General features: G+C 38.9%; 1 protein-coding gene across 2 annotated transcripts; it reads right to left on the reverse strand.

The window, feature by feature from the left end:
- Window positions 1-611: 611 nt before the first annotated feature.
- On the reverse strand, window positions 612-21,611 carry ZC4H2 (zinc finger C4H2-type containing; the record flags this gene model as incomplete). 2 transcript variants are annotated; one of them, XM_080910827.1, is made up of 5 exons in its annotated part: window positions 21,515-21,611; window positions 5,397-5,568; window positions 3,251-3,402; window positions 2,068-2,230; window positions 612-725 (listed from the first exon to the last, which is right to left on the reverse strand). In XM_080910827.1, the coding sequence occupies exons 1-5, from the start codon at window positions 21,565-21,567 to the stop codon at window positions 612-614; spliced, it is 654 nt and encodes a 217-aa protein (XP_080766953.1). In that variant the 5' UTR covers window positions 21,568-21,611. The 2 variants fall into 2 exon arrangements, with proteins under 2 accessions (XP_080766953.1, XP_080766952.1); XM_080910826.1 differs by having other exon boundaries at window positions 3,251-3,423.
- Window positions 21,612-22,061: the final 450 nt, after the last annotated feature.

Raw genomic sequence — 22,061 nt, forward strand, 5'->3', positions numbered from 1 at the left:
ATGTTGTATAAAATGAACACTTGTCTAAGTTAACTCTGGATTTTAATGATAACCTGAATACTGGGGGAGACATATGCATTCAGCCCTTTGGGAAGTTCAGCGAAAATAAAGTTGTTGTCCCTTCAGAACCTAAGGCAAAAAAAAAAAAAAAAAAAAAAAAAAACAAACAAACAAACAAAAAAAAAAAAAAACAAAAACAAATAGACGGAAGGAAATCACTGAAACCGTTTCCCAAAGCAAGACATGGAGCTCCTCCTGTCCTTAAACCCTACAGCTCATTTAGGCTCCAGTCCTCAGGAACAAAAGAACAAATCAGCTAGGACCATTTACCCCTCATTCAGTTCCAAACAGGGGCAGTAATAGAAATGTGAATGGGAGAAAAGGGGTCATGAGACCCAGTGATTAGCACCCAAAGCACAGCTGTTCTTGAACCACAAATTCAAAGAGCAGAAAGAAAGAAGAGCAAAGAGAAAGGAGTTATTCTTCCAACAAATTAAATAGAAAACTCAGTAGGGGAAAGGAAGGGATATTTAAAAAAAAAATCAGAACATCTATCTCTCTGACCAATGAGGGGGTTGTGATCAACAGAAGTCTACCCCTTCACCTTCTCTTCATTCATCTTGCTTCCGTTTTGGCTTTTTGGGGTTCCGTGACCGACTCTTGGCTTTACAAAGAGGACATATAGGCGCATTTCGATGAATCTGTTGGTGACATGACAAACAGGCCTGGTGGGGGAAGACAGAATAAATTAAGTCAGTAGTCAGATTCTTCTAAGCAATGGCTCAGATGGCTGAAACTCATGGGACCAAGAAACAATATTCCATTGATACGGAACAATTTTCAGTGGGATTTAGTAGAGATCAGTGTTCTTCGACGCCATAGAACTTAGGAGTAAAGAATATAACACAGACAGGAGTGCAAAAAATTATGTAAAACTTGGAAATAAAATAAGAACTACATATCTATGCGGTATTATATCAGAACATTATCTCAGAACATACACATGCACTATTGATTTCCTTGGATGGGATGAATAAGCAAGTATTTTCTATAATAACCAAGACAGTGAATATTTAGGCTTCAAAAATATTTTTCATTAAAATCTGTATGTGTGTGTGTCTGTGTGTCTGTGTGTGTCCATGAATGCACACATGCCATAGAACGTGTGTGGGTGACTGAGGGCAACTTTCCTGTTGTCTACTAGAACAAATTTTGGGAATCAGTTCTTTCTTTCCACCATGGGATTTAGGGATGAAACTCAGAGCATTAAGTTTACATGGTAAATGATTTTACATCCTAAGCCATGTAATGGCTCATAATTGTATTCGTTTCTCATATGAAGTGATCTGTTGCAATTATTCAACTTTATTTTATGTTAAGATACATTACACAAGTCACCTGCTTTGTATGTGTGTGCCAATAAGTTTTCAATGAAAGCACAGAGCAAGTCAGACTCTATATGTAGGTTATGGTCTACTGGGCAACCACTCTAGTAGGATGCCTGTTTGACTATTTACTATTGTTCTGATTCTGTGATATTGCATTGATTACCCACAAACAGGTTTTGCCTAGTAGAAATGCAAATTAATTATGAAGAAAAGGTGATCATAAAGGTCATACAAACATTTATGTTTCTATAAAATATAAATAATTTCTGTATATAAAATTTCCAATTTTATTTCTGCATTTGTTTCCAAATGTAAATATCAAATATACTTAGAACCTGCCGTTTGATTGCTGGATCCCTCGCAAATGAGATCTCTTCACTATGTCTTTGTATAAAAGTTATCTTCCTAACCTGTAGAAAATTATATTCGACAGAGCCTAGGAAGCTGTATTCTAATCTCTCTGGGAATGTATAGCAACAAAAGAAACATGTATTCAACATAGCATCCCATTCTCTGTGCCCCAGTCAACTGTATACATTGGGTAATATAATTCTTTGTAAATACTTACATTATTTAAGTAAGATCTAAAATAAACAAGGCCACAACTTCAAACAGCATATCACCAGCCTCTCATTACGGGATGTTTTGATTCCTCCATGGCCCAGGCAAGCTTACTCACCTTCATGGGTGGAGGCTGCTGCCTGAAGGTGGCTGTCTGCCGAGTGTCCTGCTTCCTGGCCACTTGGAGTTGCTGAGCAGCAGCAGCTGCGGCAGCAAGGGATTCAGGTATGGGGGGTTCTTGAGGTTCTGTCTGCCATTCTGCTTTCTGCTTCTCAAAGTAACTTTGGGGATGAAATACATTGGCTAGATCATTCTAAAAGCAAGAAGAACCTTTCTCCTCTTACACTTTATGCTAAGGAAGCAAAAATTGTACTAGAGCCCTCTCTAGAAAGGTGCTTCTTAACTCTGCTAGATGCAGATGATCAAAAACCCTCAGGGTTAGCAAGATATTTAGACCTATTGCCTATTTGATGGCCATTTTCAATGCTCTTATTATGTATTTTCAGCCCTATACTTATCCATTTCCAGGAACAAGAAACTCACTGTTTCTATAGGCAAACTGGTCTACCTTTAGGAAATATTTCTTTCTATTGGGTGGATCCATCTGTCTCTGACTCTGTCTCTGTCTCTGTCTCTGTCTCTCCCTCCCTCCCTCCGTTCTTCCTTCCCTCTCTCTAAAATGGCCCTATGTTTAACTCCAAGTCTTGATATTAAAGAACAGGCTAGGTCTGGTAGTACATGGAAGTATATCATTTCATCTTTCCAAAGGTTTCTATATACTCCTCTAGACCCTAACTTGAAAAGGGACCTCTTAGAATTCATAAGTAACTAATTTTTTAATGTTATATCAAAATTTATTTATTTGTGTGTATGTGTGTGTGTGTGTGTGTGTGTGTGTGTGTGTGTATGTGTGTAGACAAGCACATGATGCTACCATGTACATGTGGAAGTCATAGGACAGCTTGCAGGAGCTCATTCCCTCCTTCTAGCATGTGGGTTCCAGCAACAGAACCCAGGTCCCCAGGCTTGATAAAAAGCCCTTTTACTCCCTAAGCCATCATCATGCCAGTGCATAGGTAAAACTCTGACATTGTCAAAAACTGCACAAAGCATTTTTAAAAATCACCTATTAATCTTCATCTCGTCATTCTTCTTATATAAAATGTCAGCATACAGACATGCCCAAGGTCATAGAAGGAATTAGCCACTGACAGACTTAAGTATAGGACTATGCACTCCAACTTTCAGGCCAGGCTGTATGTATATATCCATGACCCCCCATGAGAGAGCAGACGGCTTACTCCAAGGAGAGTTTCTCTTCCTCCTCACATAAGTCAGGAAGCCTTTGCAGGCCCAATGTCATGCGCAGGGCATCCACGTGTTCTTTCAGTGGTTTATACTCATCATGAAGCCTCCGGGTTGACTCTAGCAGCTTGTTTAAGTCATTTTCAGACTGTTTAATGGTGTTTTCCATCTAGAATATAGAGAAGGGTAAAAACAGAAAAAAAAAATCCCAAAGTTCTCAAGAGGTTTTATAACTAAATGAATGATAGGACAGACTCCAGAGGAAGACAGTCTATGTTCAAGTTCTCTCTGTCTTTTCTACGTAACTGATGGAGCCTCAGTTTCTTCATCACTATAATAGTGAAAGATTAATAGTGCATGCCCCATGTAGTCTTAGTAAAAATTCAGTGATCAAATTCACACAAATCACTAAATATAGGAAGTAACAGACTAAACGTTCATAAGATGGTAGTTAAATTACTCAAATTAGTAATAAATACCCCATAGCTGGAATTGCCATTAAAGGTCATTCAGCTCACCTCAGCATTGTTTTTAGAGGTTAGAGAGCTGAATGACGCTCAGAGAATAAAGGATTTATTCAGGAAAATACCTCTTAGGGGAAAAATATTCAACACAAAAATTGAAGACTTGTATCTTTCAGGCCAGTTACATTTTTTCCCCTAGATCGATTGTTTTTTTTTTTTCCACTTTTTTCCTTTTTTCTTAATTGGATATTTTATTCATTTACATTCCAAATATTACATTCCAAAACTCCTTTCCAGTTTCCCCTTTGGAAAGCCCCTATCCCATTCCCTCCCCCTGCTTCTATAAGGGTACTCCCCCCTCCTAGACAACCACTTCCTCCCACCTTCTTGCCCTGGCATTCCCCTACACTGGGGCATCAAGCTTTGGCAGGACCAAGGGTTTCTTCTCCCATTGATTACAGACAAAGCCATCCTCTGCTACATATGCAGCTGGAGCCATGGGCCCCTCCATGTGTATTCTTCAGTTGGCAGTTTAGTCTCTGGGAGCTCTGGGGGGGTCAATTATTTTCAAAATGTGGTTGCCACACTTCTGCCCCTACCACCCTGCCCCCTGCCCTAATACCCAACACACACACACACATACACATACACACAGCATTATCATTTAGGAACTAATAATTTTAAATTCTCAAGCCCACTTTAAATCCATAACATTTAACTAGAAACTCTGAAGTAAAGTTCAACAATTTCTGTTCTAATAGGTTCTCCAGCTGACCCTGGTGCCCTAGTCTGAGATATACTGGTCTGGATTCCTGTGTCCTGTGTTGAAAACACATTATTCATTCTATTGGCTCTATATCATCAGTTAGCTTGCAGCAAAGTCTATGGTCCCCACAGGAGACTCAGAAGTTTGTGCTAAGACATTAAAACCCAAGGGTCTATTACAAATTATATATGCTTCAAATATTCTAGGCCTGATAATATTCTGGAAATGAGTAATTCCATAGAAATGGGTTTCCCAGGAATAGAAACTAAACTCCATCAAAGGTGAATTTAAAGAAAAAAAAAAGGATACTGTCATAGGCTGTAAGGACTAGGAAGGACCTGACTGACAGCTAAACACTTTCTACTTTTTGACAAAGGAACAACCAGTACAGAAGCCCAGACTCATTGTGAATGATTCCAAGCGAGAGAAGTTTTTCAGCTTAGAAATTAATTCCCAAATATTCCAAGAGTATCCAAATGGCAGTCTAATGGGAGAGCCCCACTTTGATAAACATAAAGGGATGATTTGTTTGGTCTGGTTAGATGCTTTTAAGAATTTTAAGCTATCCTCAAGAGGCAGGAATCTAGTCCACCTTTCCTTGGCTACTTCTTAAGTTGAAGCCTTCCAGATGTGAACATGTCAGAACTTAATGAAACCTTTAAGGTCAACTAGCCTATTTCATAATACAGGGGAAAAAATGATACTCAAGAAATAAAGGACGTGTCCATTGGGGTCTGTCAGTGACAAAGAAAAAGCTGACCTCAGAATTCCTGGAATCTTTCTATATCATAGTAACTTGATAACAGTAACCTTCTCTGAAGTGGCTATGGTCACATGTAAATGAAAAGTAACAAGATTCTCTACTTCCTCATCCTTAATGGGCACAGAGGTAGGCTGCAACTAGTCACATACCACATTAATATCAGCATGGATCAGTCGGAGTTCCTCCACATGGGCCATCTTCTCCTGTAGCAGGAGATCCATCTCCTGTTTGTATTCTTTCAGGTGCCTCTCTTCAGACTCCAGAGCCTCGAACTCAGCCTTCAAACGGGCCTTGATCTTTTCCATCTGCAGAGTCTTGTTCCTGAAATTTCTCAAGAGTAGGAAACAGGCCAGTAGGAGAATGGAGAGTGGAGGAGGGAAGACATGGAAATCAGAATTAGCATTTTCTTTCTGAGTCATTTTTCTAACCCTTCCTCTCACACTCAGAGACAGCCAATGCACATGAAGTGTGGCAATTATAAAAGTAATGGGCTGAGTTAAATTTTGTATTTAATTTTAATGAATTTAATTTTAACTTGTGGCTAATGGCTCTTATAATATACAGCACAGCTGACTAATATAAAAATTTCCCCTTGTGTTGCTTGTGTTGGGGATATTAACATAATGTTGCAAAAGTTACAATGCCTGCATATCACACACTACACTACATTACTTTTAAGACAAGTTGCCAGGCATATGTAGAATTATTGATGCAGCTGTTAACCTGCCTTACAGGAGAACAATATTTAGTTTTATTGGAAAATTGTCTATTTAGACCCCTTCCTGTTTAGAATTCTATTGTCAGCCTCTTCAAGATTACATGCAGAATACCTGGAGCTGTCTATTTCTACTCAAATTTTAGAGATGAGAAATGGATATTCAGAGTGGCATCTTATTTTGATTCATGTAGCCAATGGAGTGAGTGCTGAGTCAAGAACCTATTTATGTAGGCAGAGACACATCATGAAGAAACATATACTTTAAACTCTTACCTGGGGATACATGCTGGTTCTGCCCTTTACTAGATTTTACATAACTATCAAAGTCACATTTAACTATATTTGATCAATATGCAGTAAGTAGTTTGTTCATGTGTGTGCATGCCTGTGCGTGTGCACAGAAGCACACACACACATACACACACACACACACACACACACAAACAAGTATTTATTGAACACTTGTCCTTTGTCAGTGAGTACAGAGAGAGAGAGGAAGGCAGTCAAGGTTATGAATATGGATGAAGAAAGGTCCTAGATCAGAAGGATACAACACATTAAGGAATAACCAAAGACAGATTATCATTGCTGAACCAACTACTGAAAGAGGGAGAGGGGTCCTAGATGCATCTAGGGATTTCTGGAAGAGATCAACACCCAGCAGATGTCATGTTGGGTTGAATTAAGTCCTTTATCCTAAGCTAAAAGGGATATTTAAGTTTTTAAATATCAAGTGAGTTTATCTGACTACCTTATTTCTCTCAGCTTTGTCTTACTCAGTCCTAATATGGAAATAACACAGCATACTTCATATGTCACATGGCAACAATTAAATGAGTTAACACATGTAAGTTCCCAAGATATGTGGCACATGATGAGCAGTCAACAAATGAAAGTACACTTCCCTCTATGCCAAATGCTTCCAGTCATAGTTATCTTCTTCACCACCATGGTGTCCACAATTTGTTACGAAGAGCTTACAAGTAGTATATTATGTAAGGCATTTTACCAGGTACAAAATTAATTTAAAGTAGCTTCATTAGCATATGTCATTTTTAATGCAATCACTATTTATTGGATATTTTCTTTTCTTACATTTCAAATGTTATCAAGGGTTCCTCCTTGTGTACTCTTTGATTGGTGGTTTAGTCTCTGGAACACTGGTGGGTCTGATTGGTTGATATTGTTGTTCTTCCCTTCAGCTCCTTTAGTCCTTTTTCTAACTCCTCCATTTGGGACCCTGATCTCAGTCCAATGGTTAGTTGAGGTCATCTGACTCTGTACTTCTCAGGGTCTGGGAGAGCCTCTCAGGAGACAGGCATATCAAGCACCAGTCAGTATGTACTTCTTGGCATCCACAATATTGTCTGGGCTCGGTGGCTGTAAATGGGTTGGATCTCCAGGTAGGGCAGTCTCTGGATGGCCTTTCTTTGAGTATCTGCTCTACACCTTGTCTCTGTATTTCCTCCTATGAATAGTTTGCTCCCCCTTTTAAGAAGGACTGAAGCATCCACACTTTGGTCTTCCTTCTTCTTGAGCTTCATGTGGTCTGTGGATTATATCTTGGATATTCTGAGCTTTTGAGCTAATATCCACTTATCAGTGAGTGTATACCATGGGTGTTTTGGGGGGTTGGGTTACCTCACTCAGGATGATAGCTTCAATTTCCATCCATTTGCCTAAGAATTTCACTAAGTCATTGTTTTTAAAGCTGAGTAGTACTCCATTGTGTAAATGTACCACACTTTCTGTATCCATTTCTCTGTTGAAGGACATCTATGTTCTTTCCAGTTTCTTATTTATAATAGCCAAGATTTTTCTATTTGATATTGCTGAAGCCCAGAAGTGCATGCTGACAGGAGCCTGATACACCTGTCTCCTGAGAGGATCTGCCAGAACATATCAAATACAGAGGTGGATGCTTGCAGCCAACCATAGAACTGAAAACAGGATCTTAATGGAGGGTTAGAGGAAAAATTAAAAAGGTTGAAGAGGTTTGAAACCCCATAGGAACAACAATAGCAACCAACCAGATCTCCCAGGGATTAAACCAGTATCCAAAGAGTACACACACAGACTGACCCATGGCTTCAGCTGCACATGTAGCAGAGGATGGTCTTGATGGGAGGAAAAGCCCTTGGTCCTGCCAAGGCTCAGCGTCAGTGAATGTCAGAGTGGAGAAGCGGGAAGGGGTGGGTGGGTGGGTGAACACCCTCATAGAAGCAGGGAGGGGGTGATGGGATAGGGGATATGGAAGGGAATCCGGGAAAGGGGATAGCTTCTGAAATGTAAATAAAATATATCCAATAAAATCAGAAAAACAAATAAGGCTGCTATGAACATACTGGAGCATGTGTCTGCAAAATAACTCTTATTCTTTGTACGTGGGCTCCACTGGAATTTTGGGTTTATTTCCTGACATAAAAGATTATTAGAAGCCTAAGAATAGGATCATACAGTGTTTTAGTTTATTCATTTGTTTTATAATGTTTTAAATTTCAAAATAGGTGTTATATTGAGTTTTCTGGTATCTTGTATTTCTCTGGGAGAGACTACAAGGTACAAGCCTTTCTGGTTGCTGACTAAAGGACACACTATTTTGGAAGAAAGATTTTGTCTTTGTGCTTTTAAAGGGGATGATTAGTTTCTGGATACCTTCCAGAGTTATATGGATCAGATTTGATAGAGAGAGACCACCTGAAAAACTAGATTCAAGAGAATCAAACAAAAATATATCTTGATGCTAAAGTGTTGTTTTGAGATCTATATATTTGCAGAATGTGCAGCTTTGGTGAAGCTCCTCATAAGAATGCTGAACTGGCCTGCTTGGATACCTGATCTCAGGGAATTTCAGCCAGATCCAGTCAAGACAGACATCAAAGGCCACAACAATCTTTGGGTGGCCTTCTTAAGGCCATACAACTCCCCCATTTTCTCTACACCCCCCCACCAAGGATATCGCAATGCTCTTATACAGCTTGAAAAAGCCCATGAAGTGTTGTGGCCCCTAATCCCTGGACTTGGCGTGGGGGGGGGTTGAAGATGGTTATTCTAAGGTTGTTTTATGAGGAATTTAGAAATGGTCATAATTTAACAGGGAGGAATTAACCAGATTAATTTATACAACTATAATCTCATTTTGGTAACTAAGCTAAAGTCATGTCTTTACATTGGTATAGAACTTATTTGTTACAAATTTTTTTAAAGTACAATAACAAGGTTTGGACCCAGTCCTTCTATCGATGTCCTTGCAAACTTCTGAGTTGATTAAACATAGGAATTGGGGGGTCAATTAACAAATTCACTGCTCCTAGTTCACCCTTAGGACACTTTAGAAATGTTCTCATCAGAGATAGCTGAGAATAGTTAACAGACCACAGTACAGATTACTTATATAGATAGATGATTTTCAACAACATCAGAAATCCACAAATTATGACATTTATTGTTATTTATCTTTTGTTGAGGCATATCTGCTCCTAACAGTTCCCCTTTGGTGAATTTAATGAAGAAATTGAACAACTCTACCTCCAGATGAGGTTATACTTTGTGGCTAAACAGCCATTGGACAGAAACTGCCTATTTTACCTACAGACTACTACTGTCCAGAAAGGGGCACATTGCAGAATAGTCGACTGATAATCTTTTCGGAGCCAGCATTATCAGTCTCTCAAGATTTCTGCATTTCAAAGGTCTGTTAGTTGATCATGGGCGAGAAGGCAGAAGACTTACTTGCTCTCACATGTTGCTAACAGGGGACTGTGCTAGTGGAGATTTGTCTCTACAACCCGTCTCAGTTCTGGAAGCCATGCTAGGCTTCCTATGTTTATAGATATTTGGTCATTCTCAGATTTCTGGTGGAGTTGAAGACTAATTTAGTTTTATAGCCTACCCAAGTCAATTAACTTTGAGATAACATAGTCATTCAGATGATTTTCAAATGGTAATAGTTGTGCACCACTTACATTTGAGAGAAAAGTTTTTTTTAAGTAAACAGAAAGGGTGATGTGTAAGTTGATGTCAAGGTGATACATGACTGGACAGTAGAGAGTGGGGTGGGGGAAAAGTTTTTGTAAGGGAGGTGAGAGGAGGAAGGAGGCAGAATCAACTTGGAGCTGGTGAGAGAGGATTTAGACCCAGGTGATCTTAATTGATGATAGGTAGCTATGAATATTTTTAAGGGTTAATATAGGTCAATTTGTCTTGTCTAGGTGGGCAGTTTACATCTTTGTCAAATGGTTGTAAGCTTAATGTGTGGATGTATTGTGGATTGAAATTTTAACATATAAATATGATTGCTAAATCATTAATTATTGAGTCATGATTTTACTGGGCTGTGGGGAATGTGAACAAGTTTCAGGCTGGCAGGGAGACAGCTGGGATAGGGTGGCCCACAGGCGCCTGAGTCTGAGAGTACTTGTGGGCGGCTCTTGAATCATAGTATCTCGGGCTGCATGGTACAGAAACAGCCTGGCCAAGAAGATCCAGCTTGGTGGCTGGAGCAGATCCCACACGCAAAGTAAGAACTCGTGGGACCGGTAGCCCTAGATACATTTTTAATAATTACCACAACACTAACCAAATGTGCTGTGTCCACATCAAACACAAAAAGTCCATGTGCCCAATTCTTAGTGCAAAACACTATGTAAGAATAATTACTTGGGTTAATCCCAAGATACAGAACTTAATCATAAACTTCAATAAAGAATTCAAGGAGTTTTTAGAAAAGAGAAACAAGTAGCTCAGTGAACATAAAAGAGAATTAATTCAAAAAGAACATAAGGCTGAATAAAATGACAAAAAATTGTAGGATTTAAAAATGCAATTCAATAAAGAGAAAGACTGAAGAGCACTTAAGATGATATGAAAATGGAATTTAAAAAATCAGTAACAAGCTAGGAAACTCAAGGGAAAGCCTTACAAATAGAATGGTACCAAAACAATCATGAGGAATGCTGGGGGGATTACCACTCCAGGTCTCAATATATCAGTATCAGAGCCAAAATAATAACAATAATTTTTTAAAACTACATGGTAATATCACAAAGTAGACACATATACCACTGGAAAAAAAATGAAGACCTGAACGTAAGTACACATAACTACAGCCATAACTACACATACTACAGATGGATTTAATATTCAACAAAAATGCCAAAAAGATACACTGAAGAAAATATACCATGCTGCCTCAGTCTCTGTCAGTTCATATATGCATCTTTCCTTTTGTGTTTACAAGGCTTTCGTTTCCTGGTGGGCTCCATCTCTTCTGGTTCCTACACTCTTTCTGTACACAGGGTTCCATGAGTGCTGAGAAGAGGGATTTGATGGAGATATCCTGTTTAGAGCTAAATGGTCCCCAAAGTCTCTCTAATGTTAGATGAACAAAACACTGATGTATGAGTATAACAGGATGCCGTTAGGAATTGTTTTATTGTTACATTCCTTTAGCAGGACAGTGATATTTCGTTTTAGCCTAGGTTCCTGAACATCTTAGGATCTTCACCATCTGAACAGCACTGAGGATGAGTGCAGTCCTTAAGTCAAATTGGATATTGCTTGGTTACTCCCACAAGCTTTGTGCCACTATTGCACTAGAATATCTTGCAGGCAGAACAACATTGTAGATCAGTGGGTTTATACCTGGGTTGGCGTTTATATCTTTCTATATGGAGATTAACTTTCTTTTCTTTTTTTTAAGATTTATTTATTTATTATATATAGTGCACTGTAGCTGTCTTCAAACACACAAGAAGAGGGCATCAAATCTTATTACAGATGGTTGTGAGCCACCATGTGGTTGCTGGGAATTGAACTCAGGACCTCTGGAAGAGCAGTCAGTGAGTGCTCTTAACCACTGAGCCATCTCTCCAGCCCGGAGAGTAACTTTCTATACCATGAATGCTAACCTATAGGGGTGAAGGCTCTAGGTAGGAACTAGCTCAACTTCTTCATATTCAATGAGTTGTCTAGGCATTATCTTCAGTAATATGGCCTTGTTGCCAGTTTGTAGAGAACATTCGATAGCCTTGGCAATAGCCAGGGTTGTTTGTTTGGGAGTTCCCATGAGACCTCTTTAGCCAGCAATTCAATTAACTATAACTAATTCCTGGTACTGGAAGCTTCATTTAGTGACAAGAGACATCTAGTTGGGCCTTTGATCCCCCTGTTATTTGGTAATTTCATTTAGATTTGCCATAGTAACTCTCATCAAAGGATGCATTTAATTGGGAGCTTGCTTACTGTTTCAGAAGGTTAGTCCATTATTATTTTGGTAAAAAGCAGACAGGCCCTGGAGAAGTAGCTAAGAGTTTTAAATCCAGATCCACTGATAGCCAACCAGAGCTCAGAAAGAACAAGAAAGGGTGAACTTAATTATCGGTAAGTCTCAGAGGTGACAAACATTCTAGACATAGATAAAATTGTACAGAGGCTAGAAGCTTCCAGGACTAGGCCTAGGTTAGCAGAGGGAGGCAGTGAGCCTTCGAGATGGCAATTATGATAGGAGAATAACAGTTACTCTCACATGAAGTCTCACAAAGATGGCTGCTAAAACATGTCCTGAACAAGGAGGACTCCAATAGATGTGCAACATGAATGGGGGGAAAGCTCACAATTTCTAGACAAAGGACTATAGGCAGTGAAAGGATGCTGAGAAGGGAAGAAATAACCCTCCTCAAAAAAGAGCTCTCCAGTGGATTATCTAATAGCAAATAGGCACCCCTGAAATCATATATATACATATATATATATATATATATATATATATATATATATATATATGTAACATAGAGAATGAGAAAGTTCTAGTTATATGCTTAAAACACACACACACACACACACATACATGTAAGATACATTTGTATATAAAATGTAACAACAATTAAAGAAAATGGGCCCTGAATTTGAATGAGAGCAAGGGCAGGATCATGAAAGGAGTTAGGGGAAGAATAGGGAAGGGGGGATTATGTAATTATATTATAATCTCAAAAATATATGCAAAAATATTTTAATTTTTTATCAAGGGAACAATTAATCAAGAAGATAACACATATATGTACCAAACTATTGTGTATCCAGTTTCACAAAAAGATAATGTCTGTGCTCATAAACAAAGAATAAATGTAACTCAGGAATAGTAGATAACTTTAGTGCCTCATTTCCTCTAATAGACAGAACATAAGACAAAATATAAACAGAAATACACCAGAATTCAGTGGCATCATACATCAAATAGGCCTAACAGACTGCCACAGAATATTTTACACAAACACTGAAGAATATACACTTTACTCAATAGCCCATGGAAGCTTCCCCCAAAAAGACCACATACTGGGAAACAAAAAGATCTTAACAAATAAAGAGAAAATGAATATCTCCGCAGAGCCTATGACTACAATGCAATAAAGCTCGAAGTCAGCAGCAAACAAAGCAGCAATCTTGGGTATATTAAAACACACTTTACTGATGGGCTGAAGACAAAAATCAAGAAAGTTTTTTTTTTAATTTCCAGGAATTAAATAAAGAAGAAAAACACAACACAAATGACATGGCAGAAACTCATGTTGTTAGAAAAAAAAAAGCATGTGTTAAGAACTGCATTGCTTTTGATAGATAGTGATAGAGTGCTTGCCTAATATATATGAGCCCCAGGGTTCTATCCCCAGCAGTATAAAATGTGTTATTTTATAACAAGCTTTGATTAATCATAATAGGTATCAAATTTGTAGAGCCTACTATATTCTGGCAACTGCTTGAGGAACTTTATATGCTATGAAATGCCATGCTGACAACATCCTCACGCATTTGTTGAGTTTCATTTTTAAAGACAAACTTTTGAGACAAATAACTAAAGTGAGTTGCCCAAGGCATATATGCAGGAAGTAGAAAACCTAGTACCTATGAACCCAGTCATCTTCCCACGTGTAAGCTCATGAAACATGAGCCAGTGGGGTGAGTTCTGGTTGTGGTTGATTCACTAATTTTCAAGGTGAAATAAGGAATACCATGAGAGGTTTTGGAATTGTGAATATTCTATATGAAAAGTAAGAGTTGGTATAGCTTGTACAGAGGGACTGGAGGACTATGTGAGACGTCTTTGGACTAGTTGACCCTACAGTTGAAGAAACCGTCCAAGTCCTTAAAGGAATTTCCTAAAGGGACACTCCCAAAAGACTAAAGTACAGCTGTTAAGGCTAGTGCATAGCAGGAAAACTGCAGGGTGCTACTCGCTTGAGGAATGTATAAAGAAACAAAACCTTACACAAAACTTTTAAAATTAGATTCCTCATCTCCCTAAACTATAACTTCCTCAGATACAGATACAGAAGAAAGAAATGCTTTCAGAAATGCTTTTCAAGAAAGGAAGGAAGAACTAAGGAAGGAAGGAATGAAGGAAGGAAGGAAGGAAGGAAGGAAGGAAGGAAGGAAGGAAGAAAAGCATTTGTTAGGGATATGGATTATCCATTACTTGCAGAAACGTGACAAACTTCATACCAACTCAAAACCAGTGCTCACTCAAAAGTGGAGTAGGATATCTAGAACCTATAGGACATAGGGATGGGATAACCAAGTGAATAGAAATGGGCCAATGGAAAGAATAGTCTCAGATCATATGTTAATGGTTCAATGTACAGCACTTATATTCTCTCTCTGCCTGCTCTGTCTCGCTCTGTCTGTGACTCTCTTCCTCTTCCTCTCTTCCCTGCCCTCTCTTATCATCCTTCAGCTACTGCTCTAGCAACCTCAGTCCTCAATTTGATAACTGTTTCAGCACCAAAAGTCAGACAAGATTGTACAATGTGGTATAATGGACCTTATTAATGTACTTAGTGGTTCTTCAAGAACTGGACAAAATCAACAGTATCACTTGGGAACCTGTTAGAAATATTCAATCTCAGTCTTGACTCAATATCTAAGTCAGATGAGTTGAGCAGTCTATAATTCAGCAGGCCTCTAGGTGCAACATTATGCATATTGAAGTTTGAGCACAGTGTGGTAAAGATCTGGATGTGAGTTATCACAGAGTCGAGAACAACAAAGGACTTCCAGATTGGTAGAGGCATTTGCTGAAGTAGGGGAAACAGAAAAAAGAGGATCCTTGACAACGAATTCTATCAGTGCCTGCATGAGAAACAAAAAGGTTAGTTAAGTGTTCCATGGGATATTTAAGTCAGAAACTTGGGAAAAAGAAGAAATGGCAATCAGTATATCCCTCATATCAGATCTAATTCAATCTAAGTGAAAAGCCTCCACTCAATATCCCAGCTCTGTGTATATGGTTCAATGCACATGTTCTATGAATGATGCTGGATGAATGAAGAAAAGTCAGCTTCCCAGCTTTACCCAGTCAGGTAAGAACATTCTTCAAATACGGAGGGATAAAGTTAATTGGATTATCTGGGGGAAAAATACAGCTACTAAGAGAAAAACAAAATAGCATAATTTAAAGACTGTTGCAGCTCAGCACTAAATTCTGGCTTCTTTCTGTTCTTTGTCCTGTGGTCACCACTGTTGGGCTTGATTTTAAGTCTCAGAGGCCCAAGCTGGGGCTGTCGTGGACTTGGTCTAGTTGGAACCTTGGAGCTGAAACAGTTATCAAATTGAATATTGAGATTACTAGAACATAGCTGAAGGGTAATAAGAGAGAGGGTTGGAAAGAGAGGAAGACAAAGGCAGTCACAAACAGAGAGATACAGAGAGAGCAAGCAAGCAGCGAGCAATGTGTATGTTGTATAGGGCCACCCCTGGGCTGTTGGTCTCAGGTGCTATAAGAAAGCAGTTTGAATAGTCCTTGAGAGAAATGCAATAAGCAGCACCTCTCCATGGTCTCCCCCAGTTCCTGCCCCCAGATTCCTGCCCAATTTGAGGTCCTGCCCTGTATTACATTAGTGATGGACTGTTACTTATAAGTGTGGGCAAAATCAACCCTTTCCCAAATTGCTTTTGATCTTGGTGTTTTATCATAGTAATAGAAACCCCAATTAAGACAGAACACAGGTAAAACAAAAGTTGCATCATAAAGCAGGCTATCTTGAACACCATAATAGATCCCCTTGTAGCATAGGCAGACTGATTCCTTTGATCTGGAGCATTAGAAAAAGTTTGGAATAAAAGGTAGCATTTCATTTAGGTCTTCCTTGAAAAAACATGAAAAGAATTTAGAGACAGAATGAGGAAAAAACAGTCTTGCATGAAAGATCTATGCAGGCAAAATACTAGAGGACTGAAAGGTATGAACTAGAAATGAATGTCTATATTGCTAAAGGATAGAATGGAAGTAAGGAGTAGTCATAGGTAAGATGGGAATGGTGAGCCTGGATGTGGCAATATACTGCAGTTATGAATGTCATAGTATCAATGATAGGCAAATGTATGTCCCACAAATAGACAGCATAAATGACTTAGGAAACAATGAATTTCACATCATGAGCAAACACACACACACACACACACACACACACACACAGTAAACAAGCCAAAAAATGCCAAAAGGTATGCCTACCACTTATTAAGCAATGAATATTCGTAATTTATCTTTTAAATAGAAAATAAAAATGCTATTAGCAACTGATTAAAGCTATATGCAAGCCAAACCACTAGGGGACAATAGTCTGTGATATACCTGGGGTGTCTGAGGGGGGAAAAGATCTTGCATATTTTAGGGAGGTTGTTCTCATGGCAACATGCATTGAATTAAAGACAGAGGAAAGACTAGAAATGGGAAAATAATCCTGTAGGTTGAAATGAACACAAATATTCAGGGTAATGATGATGAAGGCCTAAAATGGGCAGTAAGTGTGGAGGCGGAGAATAGGACAGAAATTTGAGCGAAATGTTGAAGGCAGAAATAGAAAGTCAACGCTGTCTTTTAGATTTCAGTCCGAGGCAACTATAACAAGAATGACAACATTAAAAAGAGTTTGCAAGAGTGTTGCTCAATAGCAGTGGGAAGCCATCAAGTTATAAAGAGTTGGCCAAAATTAGCTTAATTTGTAGAACAACCAGATGTGCAAGGTCAGTAGACTGTGGTATACATGGAGTGCTGAAGTTGGGAAAGAGATGTTATGTAGAGGCTAAAGGTTTGGGAGATGATATATGGAGCCATGGATCTATGGAGTGTACATGGTGAAAAAATGCACAGAAAATTTCTTCACAGCAGCACATGCTATGTCTAAAATGAGGCTTTCTTTTTACAAAGAAATCTCTCTCTCTCTCTCTCTCTCTCTCTCTCTCTCTCTGTGTGTGTGTGTGTGTGTGTGTGTGTGTGTGTGTGTGTGTGTGTGTGTGAGAGAGAGAGAGAGAGAGAGAGAGAGAGAGAGAGAGAGAGAGAGAGAGAGAGAGAGAGAGAGATGGAGAGAGTGTGGCTTTATTAGGGAAAAATACCACTATCACTGCTACTATAGTCCAAGAATATTAAGGGTTTAATAAAATGCATTGCTCTTTTAATGGGACTTTTAAAATAATGGCAATCAGGCTGGAGAGATGGCTCAGTGGTTAAGAGCACTGACTGTTCTTCCAGAGGTCCTGAGTTCAATTCCCAGCAACCACATGGTGACTCACAACCATCTGTAATGGGATCTGATGCTCTCTTCTGCTGTGTCTGAAGACAGCTACAGTGTACTCATATAAACAAATAAATAATTTTTTTAAATGGCAGTTATAATTCAGAACAGTTGTAAACTGTGATTAATGGAATGCTAGTTGGGTTCTCAGCATTTATAGGGACACTTGACAATGACACTGTATGCATGTACCATGTGAATGGAGGCTATGTAAGCACCCATAGGTAGCCTAATCTCACCAAAGCTGTACCCTTAGGTAAAAATGTGGATAAATATTTACATTGGAAAAGTTAATGGCTAAATGAACCAAGAACTTTTAAATTACTAAGTACTTAACAAATGCTAGCTCCTTTCTCCAGCTCTTTTTCCATCTTTGCTGGTTCCTTCCTTGTAGCTCCCATACATATGTATCTATAGAAGTGCAGACATACAGAATATACATATGTGGAATGTCACTGTTTTTATGCATTAATATATGATAATAAAAAAGAAAATTAAGAAACAAAAACTTCCTTCAATCACCAAACATAGTTAAGAAAACTCAAAAAAAAAAAAAAAGTAAAGCCATGTCTATCATATTTTTGCTTGGTACTGCTGTGCTTCCTGGTGTTGCAAAATTGTTTTTTCTCTATTTTAAATGTTTTGTCATCCTTCCACAGTACCTCTGCTGACAATTACATCATTTGAGAATATCTTCTATCCTGAAATACAATATTATCACTGCACATAGAATTCTACATTGGCAGCAGTTCTTTTCCTTCAGTTCTTGAACAAGTTTTGTCTCTTTCTAAGTCCTTGATATTTTTGTTCTGTTAAGGAACTTCCCCTCCTGATAGATAAGTAGATAGATAGATAGATAGATAGATAGATAGATAGATAGATAGATAGATAGATAGATAGACAGACAGACAGACAGACAAGATTTCTACTTTCACCTGCTATTCTTTAAAGCTTTTCTCTTTTTCCTACTTTTCCTGAACTTTGATTATAATATTCATTGAAGTATATTTAGTTGAATTTATTACCATTCGATTAGCTTCTTGAATCTGGAAGTTGTTTTTCTTCAGTAAGGAACAATATTAGTCCTTATTTTTTCAAACTATTTATTCCTTTTGTACTGTTTCTCCTCTCCTGTGACAATTTTTAAACCTTAGTAATAATGTCACAGTGATTTCTCCTGCTTTAGTATTAAGCTGACTCATTTTTTTTATGTCTTTGTTGCCTTACTGTTGAACCTATCTGTTGAATTTTTAGGTTGTTTTAAAGATCCCCTTTGGCATCTTCTTTTGTTTTTCTTGCTGTTGGTACTTGCCTATTTGCTGTGATTTTTTTTAACTTAAGGAAGAGTTTGTTTGGATTTATGGTTTCAGAAGGGAAGTTCATAGCTTTCAGGCAGTAAGAACAGGAAAGTAAGAAGCATCTTCAACCTCAAACAGGAACCAGAGAGAGCAATTGGTAATGTCCACTCCCTGAACCTGCTACTCCAGCAAAGCACTTCCTCTAGAAATGTTATACTATTTCTCCAAACAGCACCACTAACTGAAAACCAAGATTCAAATATCTAAGCCTATTGAGAACCTCCATACTTAAACCAACACATTGTACTTCCTGGCTTTCATAGATTCATGACAATAACATAATACAAATTGGCATTTACTCCAACTCCAAAAGTCTCTGTAGTTCTTAACATTTCCAACACTCTTTAAAAATCCAAAGTCTCTCTGCATTGTGATTTTTGTATTTGTATATGTTCCCAGGGTTGCAGTTGCTTACAGAGGCATTTTCGTGATGTATATTTTAAAACTCGTGTTATATTATTCTGAATATGTCATTTATTAATATTGATATCTGTACATTTTTTTGTTCTCAAAGTCTTTGGTAGAGTGAGAAATTTTTCGATAAAAGTTGGATATTCTGGATCTTACATAAATCTTTTGTCTTAGTAGGTCTTCTGATCGTCTCAGCAGAAATCTAGTTTTTACACTGGATCTTTCTTGACAACCAAGTGGTACGCCAATGTTATTGGAGTGGAATTTCAGCCTTCTCTCTGAATCTCCCCTTCTACTGGTTGAGAAAAGGAGTTAGAGACAGGACTGAAGGAGCTGAAGGGGTTTGCAACCTCATAAGAACAACAATACCAACCAACCAGAGCTCCCAGGGACTGAACTACTATCCAGAAAGTACATATGGAGGGACCCATGGCTCCAGCTGCACACATAACAGAGGATGGCCTTGTTGACCATCATTGGGAGGAGAAGCCCTTGGTCCTGCTAAGGTTCAATTCCTCAGTGTAGGGGAGTGTCAGGGCAGGGAGGTGGGAGAGGGTGGGTCAGTGAGCACCCTCATAGAAGCAGGAGGAGGGGGATGGGATAGGGGGGTTATGGAGGGGAAACAAGGAAAGGGAATAACATTTGAAATGTAAATATAATATATCCTATTAAAAAGAGAAAGAGAAAAAAGAAGTCGTGGCTCCTGACTTGCTCTCTACTAAATGGGGTCTATTTTCACTGGGGATTAATGCCCTTGATCCCAAATAGTCCATTTCTGGGGATAAGATAAACTTATTTTAAAGTCCATGAAGAGAAGACTGAAGTTAGACTTTCTATTCAAAGACATAAGCTTTTTATTAGCTTTACCCTTAGCATTCCTCTGCACCCAAGAATCGCATTTCCTATCTCCTGATGACTTTGTAGAAAAAGACAGCAGCAGACATTCAATGGGAAACTGAGAACAGAGCCTCAATTCCTGTCCAAATGTAACAATGTTAAACTTCATGAATATAAGAACTCACTCAAATTCTCTGAACCTCCATTTTCTCACCTATGACAAAGGTCACATGGCACTTCCAAAAATGGGTTGAAATGGGAGAGGAACGGGACTGGCATAACAGGGGTTCAATAAATGATCATCTCCTTACTTTAAAAAAGGAAAAAAAAAACCATAATCCCTCCAACAAGAAGAAGAAACCAAGATTCTTCACTACCATAACCATGTGTGGATCCTACAGAGATACCACAGAAGTTAAATCTTGTCAAATTTGTCAGGGTTAAACTACATGGCCTAATTTCTCAGAAAAGATACACTCTATGTCCCTATTTCTTTTTTTTTTTTTCTCCATATGTCTGAAAAACACTGCAGATTCAGGGAGTTGGGCAGAGCAGTGGAGGTCAACATAGTCAGCATTTGAGTTACTATTGTTTTCTTGGCAGGACTAACACTGAAATATCAAAACTTGTTTGCTGAGAAACCTGTTGGAGGTGTGACGATTCCAGATCTCCAGCTCTTGTTCACATCCCAATAGTTTACAACCCCCTTTCAACCCCAGAACAGGGGGAAGGTGGTGAAAGAGTTACAGGAAAACAAGAGCAGCACACTCCACACTCGCCAGGTTCATCAGCATCCCCAGACTCCAGCCACAGCAAAGTTGCAAACTGAATGGACTGGCCAGCTAAACTTGGCTTTCAAAAGGCTTTCTCAAGCTGTGGGTCATGAAGCTGAAGGAAAACTCATTCTCAACTTTTATAAAGCAAGAAGCAAAGACAGGCTTCTTCTTAACAAAAAGAATATCAAAAAGAATACAGTTAGTTGTGACCTGGTGTCTCCCTCTACCTCTATTCTATCTCAGCTATATGTAGAAAGACATCGCCATCTCCCCTTCTTTCCTTCTACACTCTGCCTGGCACACCACACACACACACACACACACACACACACACACACACACACAATTTCCACCAACTACCTCCTCTAAACTTGATTTCAATTTACCCCAGCCCCTTCATTCTTCACCTTATCCTTAAGTCTGTGATGAATGGGCCCCCTTCCCGCTCCCGATTCCCTTTGCAAGTAGCCCAACAACAGATAGTTTCCACCAAAAAGAAAACAAAACAACAAAACAGTTCTCCTTGCTCCCAGGGATGCCCGGGAAGGGAGGGGTGATCGAGGAGAGTGGAAAAGATGCTGCATTAAGCAGTGACGGGCTTACCTGATCTCTTTAATGCTTTCCAATTTGCACATGATTTCTTGCTCATCTGCCATGCTTTAAGCTCTCAATTTCACGTCCAGAGAATTATTTAAAAAAAAAAATGCACCAGCCAAGGGATACAATAGATACAATACAGCCACCTCCTACTGGTTTGTGGCTTTGAGCCTGTATGGTAAGGGCTTAGAGAAGGCCTGGGAGCTGTAGTTCTCAGTTCCGGGGCCAGCCAGGCAGCCAGGGTGCCTCTAGAACTACAACTCCCAGAAGGCCAAGCAAAGCATTTCTGTTCCAGTTCCTGTAGCGGCACTTTAAATCAATATGTCACTGATAATTATGTCAAAGATTATAAGCAAAGGAATGAAGATATTTGTCCTAACAAATTTGCCGCAAAATGGGGAAATTTTTCTCGAAAGCAACTAGGAAGATGAAAAACATACCTTTTATCACGAGACCCGGATTCAGGCCTCACGCCTACCCCCCCACCCCCACCCCCTCAACAAATTAAAGAATCATTTATTACAGAATGCCATGGGCTGGAGAAAAACTGTAG

This window comes from Micromys minutus, assembly GCF_963924665.1.
Source record: "Micromys minutus genome assembly, chromosome: X".
Taxonomy (NCBI): domain Eukaryota; kingdom Metazoa; phylum Chordata; class Mammalia; order Rodentia; family Muridae; genus Micromys; species Micromys minutus.